The sequence below is a fragment of the Amblyomma americanum genome, chromosome 2 (assembly GCF_052857255.1).
Source record: "Amblyomma americanum isolate KBUSLIRL-KWMA chromosome 2, ASM5285725v1, whole genome shotgun sequence".
Classification (NCBI taxonomy): Eukaryota; Metazoa; Arthropoda; class Arachnida; order Ixodida; family Ixodidae; genus Amblyomma; species Amblyomma americanum.
Window position 1 is genome coordinate 92,858,049 of NC_135498.1, and position 8,752 is coordinate 92,866,800.

General features: G+C 59.0%; 1 protein-coding gene across 1 annotated transcript; it reads right to left on the reverse strand.

The window, feature by feature from the left end:
• Positions 1-3,173: 3,173 nt before the first annotated feature.
• LOC144119888 (uncharacterized) lies at positions 3,174-5,231 on the reverse strand. Its single transcript, XM_077652401.1, has one exon. It carries the CDS (start codon positions 5,229-5,231, stop codon positions 3,174-3,176), a length of 2,058 nt encoding a protein of 685 aa, XP_077508527.1.
• Between the last annotated feature and the right edge of the window lie 3,521 nt (positions 5,232-8,752).

Here is an 8,752-nt window from a genome sequence, read left to right on the forward strand (position 1 = left end):
ATAGATTGCTGGAAGTATCTCCTTTATGATATTTGCCACTGTGGATGCATGAATCCTGTAGCTCATTGCGATGTTTTGTATCGATCCTCCAGTGGCCAGGAATCTACAAAAGTATGTTGACAGAACAAGCGCTTCATATTAGTGTTAAAATACCTATCGCAATAAACTTTATTGCTGCAAACATCAGTTATAGGGTGAAAAATACATGCATGATGTTTCACAATCAGCACTAAAAACAACAGTTACAATGCCATAGGGAGTATAGCAAGGAACTAGAGTTGATGGAGAACAACATATTCGTCTCTTCAGGCGGCAAAAAGTTTTCGTGAATATAAGCGAACTGTCTAAAACATGCACATCAATGTAAAAGTTTCATTTTCTCTGATATAAAGAGAGGGGGAGTTTGAGGCTCAAGAAAACTAAAGGAACATTGCGATCGTGACGTGGCCACATATTGTTAAGACCACCTATAGCTAAGAACCAAGAAACTAGGAGACTGCAATACGGAGTGTGGAAAGGACGTTGGCTGAAGCGCGGCACTTCGCGCGCAAGACAATGCAGTGTGGCATAACCACTTTTCCTCGCAGTGGCGGCCTCCCACACCGTCGCTGCTTCGTGTATCATCCGTCTCGCATCCATCCGCAACTTCCGTTTCCTATCACCTGCATCTCTCGCAACCTTTCCTTTTATGGCCCGCGCGCTTTCCCGCGATGGCCCATGATTGGCGAAAGACTGGCTTCTCCTCACAGCTCATGGGCATAGCGGTTGATGTGGACACTTCTAAGTTCAGAAGAAAAGGAACAACACAAACGCTAAACTGGTTTTCGCGCGCTCCCTCCGCCATTGTGTTCCCCGCGTCGACCTCGCCGCTCTGCTGTCGTGCGGGCGTCACTGCTGCGTGCCTGCGTTCGCCGCCTTTCATCGCCGTGCAATGCCTGGATGTTGTGTTCCTCAGTGCTCCAACCACTCGAGAAATGGTTGGAGGATGTTCCATTTTCCAAGAGACCCGAAAATGAGGGCTTCTGTGGCTGGTCAGGATCAAGCGTGACAAGTGCCAACTGACGAACTCCTCATGTATCTATAGTGTAATTGCCGCATGTTGGTTCAGTGCTGTTTTTGTTGCGATTTACCGCTTTTGCGTTTAGCCAGCGAAGTGTAATACAACATTTGTATTAGTCAGATGTCATTTCCGCACTATTCGTTTTGGTTTGGTTTGGTTTATGGGGTTTAACGTCCCAAAGCGACTCAAGCTATGAGAGACGCCGTAGTGAAGGGCTCCGGGAATTTCGACCACCTGGGGTTCTTTAACGTGCACTGACATCGCACTATTCGTTTTGCTCGGCGCAAAAAATAGAAACGGCACACTCCAGCGCCGAACCGGCCATTGCCTGTCGCTTGCCTGTTTGCATCCGAAATTGCATGTCACAGTTTTTTCGTTCGTGATTGCGTACCAAACGTGCTTTCGCCGCTTCTGTTAATTAGAGATAATTGCCTTTACGAGGCGCTTGTCAGCGAACCGCGGCCGGCACAAACCAAGACACAGAGGACGAGAACAAGCGAGGGCACATACGCTGTTGCAATTACTGTGCATCTGGGTCGTCTAAGGACCAATACGAATCAATTTACTTAGATTTTTGAGTTTTTGACACGTGTGCAGCGTTGGGTAGCGTGCGCTAACTGTTAGCCTGATGCTTCGTCCAACGACAGCGCTTTAGGTCAGTAAATGAGATTAACAGAATATGTTATGTGCAGATTGAGGCGCTCATTAGAGTAATTCGACTGATATATTTGGACTACTTTGTTTTCTAGCGTGTTTTGTTCAATGTTTTCATTCTCGAGCAGGAAAAAATTTATCTGCAGGCGCCCGCGAAACCAAGACGCTGTGTCATTGACCGCGTCTGCTCAGTTTTGTTACCCATTCATTGCGCTCACTTGTATTGGGACATTTATAGGTAAAAATTTAGAAAAGAACGCCAAACAAGCTTGGACAGAAATTACCCGTTGCGTTTCAGCAATTCTATTAAACTTGGTAGTTTGAAATTAACTACAAAAGAAGTGAACAGAATTAAATACTTTCAGTTGAGAGAGGCGTGCTCTAAAATAAATTTTCAAAATCCTCCCTCCACGGAGTGGTTTGTGGCATTTTTCAAGCGTTTTGTCGCCCGGAGGTTAGGAAGGACAGCACCAATGGGTCTGCCAATACCCGCGGTGGTATGCAGAATATGCCTTGACATAAACTCCATCGAGATTTAACTCATCTTAAAAGCGGCTCAAAACTTTTTATTACATACTTCTCTGCTTAGTAACGGTTCCTCTCATCCTAATCTATCGCAAATGTCGGTAAATAAACGTTTTCAGGAATTTTTTTTCCTCTGCTTCCCTAAGAAGATTGGTGTTTGGTGCGAGTAAGCTAGCTGACGACACAAATTTATGTTGGGGTTGAGGGCTGTTTCAACGCACCAACGAGGTCAGCGCATACGAGATGGGTTTTGAGCTGTAGCGATTGATTCTAGAGAAGCTTCACTGACATAATTGGCGCATATCTTGCATACCCGCTTTCCTTGTTACCGTCGACGCCTTGATGGATGCTTGTCCCGTTTTTAAAAGCAGAAGTTCTCCAACAAAATTTATTATCCTATTCTCATGTAAAACAAAAACGCACCGCAAGACTCCTCATTTTTTTATTTTGAGCGCCCGCGGCAAGCGAGAAGCGTGCAGCCCTCTCCCCACGATAACGAAACCTGCATGCCGCGGGAGCAAGAATGTTGTTGTTGTTGTAGGTGCTATGGGATATTCTGGGGAGGGGGTACTGGTCCCGACGTATGTTGGCCCTTAGGGCATCACTCTTGGGGACCAGGGGTAGGGGTTAGGGAGATGTAGGGGGGGGAGGGGAGGGGGAAGATGGGTGCCGTCGTGTCTGGGGGAAGCCGTGGCCTGGGGTCCGTCAGGAGGATCTTTTGGTCCTGCCATCACGTCGCCGCAGCAGCAGCTCCAGCTCGCACCTGGGAGGGGAAAACCGCGGTGCACTGGGGGTGTGTGCAAGCCCCGGCGGGGGAAGGGGGAGAGACCTGGTGCACTGGGATAGTGTGCAAGCACCAGGCCGGGGAAGGAGCCGCAGTCCTCTTGTAGCCATCGCCTCGTGCTAGACGGGGCGACGGACTAGAGTAGGAGGCTCAGGCCAGACTCCCCAAGAAAGGAGAGGAGGACCCGGTGCGCTTGCAGCTGGTTGCGGACCGGGAAGAGGAGGTCGTCCTCCGTGGTGGTCGGGAGACCAAGTGCCCGGTAGCCCGACTGCAGGCGTTGCCTGGGGAGGTCGTGGGTCGGGCACGCCAACAGAAGGTGGCCGAGAGTGCCCGTGTCACCACAAGAAGGGCAGGCAGGGGAGGAGCCCGGCCATGGACATATAGCCTGGAAGGCGTCCACGTGCATCCGATACGGAGACGCAGAAGGAGGGAACGGTCCCGCCGGGGCAGCTGGTCCGAGAGCCGGCGGAAGGGCTTTCGGACCGCTATTCTCCGGTCCGGGTGAAGGGTCCGCACCACCTGCAACAGGAGAGAGCGAGCAAAATCGTGCTGGATCACTGCTAAAGATACCGGTGACCCGTCGGCGTGAGCTGACTTGGCCGAAGCATCAGCCAGGTCGTTGCCCTCAATGCCGGAGTGGCCCGGCACCCAATGCAGCGTGATCCGGTGGCCCGCATCCTCCAGGGCGTGCAGACGGGCCCTGAGCTGAGAAGTGGTGGCCACGGTATCGTGAGGCCTGGTCAGCAGCTGAAGGGCTGGCCGGGAGTCGCAGAGCACTGCCACAGGGCTAGGTGGGAGGGCCGCCATGAGGTCAGCCGCCAGGTGTAGTCCTGCCAGCTCGGCAGCTGTCGAACTGCCTGGGAAGGAGAGCCTGCAAGACTTGGTGACGCCCAAATGCGGGGCCACGAGAGCCGCAGCCACCCGGCCTGAGGCCGGCAGCACCGACCCATCGGTAAAGAGGAGAGTGGAGCCTCCGCACTCCTCCAGAAAGGCCGCAGCAGCCTGCTTGATGGCTGCAGCCGGTGTGCGGCGCTTGGACGTGCCTCCAAAGTCCAGGGAGACCTGCAGAGGAGGACGCGTAGGGAGCGGAGGGAGGGCCAAATGGCTGTTGGGTCGGCCCAAGGACTCCAGGTAAGCACCGGCGAGCATGCCCATCCTGGAGTGGGAGCGCCCCAAGAGACGTGCACAGAGGGCTTCACCGTCAGGTACGTGGTGGAGCCGGTCCGTGTGTGTGAGGCCTCTCTGCAATAACAGAAGGTTTAGTGGGAGCACCCCCGCTTCGGCAAGGGTGGCCGGGGTCTGGGAGGTCCGTGGGACTCCCAAGAGACGGCGGATCCATTTCCGCCGAGCGATCTCGAGGCGGTTGAGCCGGGTGGCCTTGAGGGTCACCAGGGGGAGGGCGTAGAGGATAGCCGAAGTCCCAGCAGCCTCGAACCGCCGGATGGCCCAGGTGGCAGAGCAGCCATTCCCGCGTGCCAGGAGGCGCTCGGCCGTTCGGCCGACGCGATCCAGGTGGAGCAGGAGGGGCTTGTCTGCCGGGATCCAAGTGAGGCGATGGTCAATGGTAAGCCCAAGGTACCTCACTTGCTGTCTCCAGGGCAAGGTGCGGATCTCGGCCGTGGCCCGTGCACCTCGTGGGTGGACGAGGAGGGCCTCCGACTTTGTGGCGGAGAGCACCAGACCCTTGGAAGTCAGGAAGGACTTCACAGCGTCGAGGGCCCGCTGGAGGGCCAGCCTTGCAGAGATGATGTGCCTGCGGGGGGCGCGGACCCAGAGGGCGATGTCATCTGCGTAAAGAGAGCAGAAGACTTGGTGGCGATCCTGCTGAATGGCGTTAGGGAGGCCGGCCATGACCATGTTGAAGAGGAAGGGACTGAGGACTGAGCCCTGCGGAACCCCGGCGGTGATGGGGCGAGGAGAGCTCAAGGTGCCCCCGAGCCGCACCTGCATGGACCGGTTGGAAAGAAAGGCGGTTACGAAACGGCGCAACCGCCCGGTCACTCCAAGATCGTCTAGAGCCTGCTCGATCGTGGAGTGGGGCAGGCTGTCGAAGGCTGCCTGGACATCCAGGAGGACCAGGAGGGCGTCCTCTCCCTGCTGCTTGGCCTCCTCCAGGCAGGAGACCACGTCGGGAATGGAGTCTGCTGTGCAGCGGTGCCTGCGGAAGCCCGTCTGGCACTTGGAGAGGAAGTCGCTGGCCCTGGCCATCTAGGAGAGGCGTTGCAGGGCCTCAAACTCCGCTGACTTGCACGCTGCTGATGTCAGCGACACAGGTCGGTAGGAGGAAAGAGCCCTGAGGGGTTTCCTGGCCTTCCGGATCGGGACCACGATTGCCGTGGACCAGCTCTCCGGGAGGATGCCGCTGTCCCAGATGATGTTGAAGGCATCCAGGAGGCGGGCCTGCTCTGGGGCGTCCAGGTTCCGCAGCATCTGCAAAGTGAGCCCATCTGCCCCAGGAGCGCTCGCTGCTTGGAGCGGTGGAGGGCTCGGTGGAGCTCATGAGGAGTAATGGGAGCTTCACACAGGGCTGTGACGGAACTGGTTACGCCTGCTGGAAGAGGGGGTCGTCCGGGAGGGGGCTGGGCCAGGGGGACCAGAGGAGGGACAGAGATCGTGAGGCTGGCAGAAAAGTGGTCGGCCAGCTGCTCAGCCATGGACAGGTAGGAGACCCCCTGGCGATGGCTGCGCCCAGGACAGGGTGGCGGCTGGTGGCCACCTGCAAGAGGGACCGGAACAGTCCCCAGGCCCTGGAGGACTGCCGAGCAGACTGGAGTGAGCGGCAGATGCCGGCCCAGCTCTCTCTTGTCCGTCGGTTGGCCTGGCGGCGGCAGGTGGCATCGATCCTGCGGTAGGCCTTCCAGTCCTCGGGAGCCCACGTCCTCTCCGCCCTGCGTTCCGCACGGCGCCTGGCAGCGTGGAGACCCAGGAAGCGGAGGTCGGGGACAGGGGCCTGCGCATGACACGACACCGACATCGTGGCCGCCTGTGCGCAGGACTTCAGGCAATCCCGGAAGTCACCTGCGAATTGGATTTCTATAGTGAGCTCCCTGAATTGGGGCCACTTAATGAGACGATACTCCCTGTCCTTTGGACGCTGTTGTTGGGCAGGGCTCAGGTGAATGGGAATGTGGTCCGATCCAAGGGAGTCTGCTGCCCGCTTCCAAGAGAATCGGCAGGTTTCCGAAAGGAGGGCCAGGTCAATGACCGTGGATTGGCCTGGGCGGATGAATGTGGCTGCCTTAGGCCGCAGGAGGTTTAGGCCAGCAGCCGCGACCGCGTCCAGGAGCTTCCTGCCGCGGGAGGTGGTCGTCTGGCTGCCCCAGTCTCTGTGGTGGGCATTAAAATCGCCACAGATTAGGGAATCCTTGCCTAAGCGGGAGTAGACCGTAGTTAGACCGGAAGGGTCCCAGGGAACGATAGGGGGAACGTAGACAGAGGCCACCGATGTGTCCTTGCCACCAAGGTGGACGCGGATGGCGGAGACTTCCATCGGGCTCATGTCTGGGGAGGCCACGTCCAGGACGGTGTGGGGAGGGTTGCTCCGCACGTAGATGGCAGCACGGGGCCTCTCCTGCGGGTGGGAGCTGTCCAGGCAGGGGGCCGCACTGCAGGTCTGCAGTGCGCAGCTGGAGCCGCCTGCATAGCCCTTGTACCCAGGAAGGCGGGCGGCATCGACTGGAACGCGGGTCTCCTGTAAGGCAAGCACATCAGGGTTTAATGTGCCCTGCAATAGGAGGTCCCTGAGCACGGCGTGGCGCGCACGCAGGGAGTTCACGTTCCACTGCAGAACGTGCGGCCGTGCTCCGGGACCTTTATGCCTGGGCATGTCTGTAGCTAGATGGGCTCGCTCCAGCGAGAGCTGCCTCACACAGCCGGCGAGCCTCTGAGTTAGGAAGGAACTGTGGCAGGAGGGACTGGACAGCCATCCGCAGGGCAGCGGTCACCGTCGGCTGTGCGTCCGGGACAGGGGCTCGAGCCTTGGCAGCAGGGCGGGAGGGCCTGGACCTTTATGAGCGCAGGGTCATCACGTAGGTTATGCCGCCGGTGGTCCTGGTTGCCGGGGACCTTTGCTCCCTGTAGGGCTGGTGCTGCTGGCGGACCTCGGCCATGACCGCACGGCGGGCGGCAGGGTTGGCTGTCCCCCGGAGGGCTGTGGTGAGCTCGCTCTGCTCCTTCCAGCGGCGGCAGGTGTGGTCCACTGCGCTGTGACGCCCTCCGCAGTGGAGGCACCTGGGGGTCTGTGCAGTACAGGACCTGCGATGGTGAGGGCCGCTGCAAAAGGTGCAGCGCTGGGGTCTTGGGCAGGTGGCAACCGCGTGGTTGAAGCCGCCGCACTGGGAGCACTGCAGCGGGCGGGCCTTGAAGGGACAAACCCGGAACGGCATCCCTGCGATAAGGACCTGTTCAGGCGGGGCAGCGCTGAATCTAATGGTTACAGCGTCGCCACGGCGCCGGATGCTCTGGATATCGACGGAGGCCTCGATGGTGTCCGCGATGTCCCTATCCGACACCGCTGGATCCACGCGAAGATGGTCGCGAGGCAGCCGTCTGGTCGGGACGCCTTGAATGGCCTGACTGGCGTGTTGAGGAGTGTCCTCAGGCCCATGAGACCGGCCAGGGACTCCTCCGAGGCGACGTCAGCAGCAATGATGTTGCGCCGCCGGTTGATCCTGACCTCCAGGACGCCAGACAGGGAGTAGAGGAAGGCGCTGTAATCCTCCCTCACCACGTCACGGAGGGAGAGGGACCTCTGCTGTGGCTGGAAGAGGACCGTTGAATAACGGGGGCGTCTCCGAGTCGCTGAGTGCCTGGCCTTGCGCTAGACCAGGATCCAGCCTCCCTCGCGTCGGTGGTCCTGGCTGCCTGCACCAGGGGGGAGGAGGGGGAGGGGGCAGTCTCCCTACTTACCTGCGCATTCTGGACATGGGAGGAAAGCAGAGAGTCCTCAGGCTGAACCTCGCGCGGTGGTTGAGCGCTGGAGGACTGCAGGTGGAGCTGCTGGGTGGCCGCCACCAGCAGGGACTGCAGGGCGCTGGAGTGTTCGGCGCTGGCTGCAGGGGTTGTCCTTGTGGTAGCAACGTCCACAAGGCTGTCTGGCTCTCCAGGGGGCTGGCTAGGCATGTCTTGGGAGGAACCTGCAGGGGAAGCGGTAATAGCGGTGTCTGCCGCAAAAGGGCTCACCTGCTCCTGCGTGTCCGCCGTCGTGTGCTTGGGCCGGGGCTTGGCGCCGCGAGGCTTCTTAGGCTGGCGCCTGTGTCCTGAGAGCTGGTCTGGGTGCTCCTTCAGGTACTGGGCCCGCTGGCGCGTCACCATCGGCGATGGAGAAGGGGACGGGGGCCTGGAGGGGAGGGTGGCGTCCAGGGAGTCATCGTCAGCTGGGCTGTCCGAAGCTGGGAGAGGGCTCGTGGGGGGGGGATGCTGGGCGTTTCTAGGGCTCGTTGCCCCCTGTTATATTCCTCCAAGAGGAATCCCACACGCAGGCGTAGGTGGCGCAAGATGAATCGCGATTCGCACTCCACGCTAGCGAACCGCTGGTGGTAGGGCGTGCGCCACAGGTTGCAGCCGCCGTTGCAGACGACGCAGATGTCCTCACCCTGATCGGGGGCGCGCGCATCGAGGCACCCTAGGCGGCGGCGCGCAGCGCGCTGCCTGGAGACCGGCCGTGGCACTACTGGCATTGTTTCGCGAGTTTCGCGGCAGGCGGCGTGTTGGACGCAAAGAAAATGGCG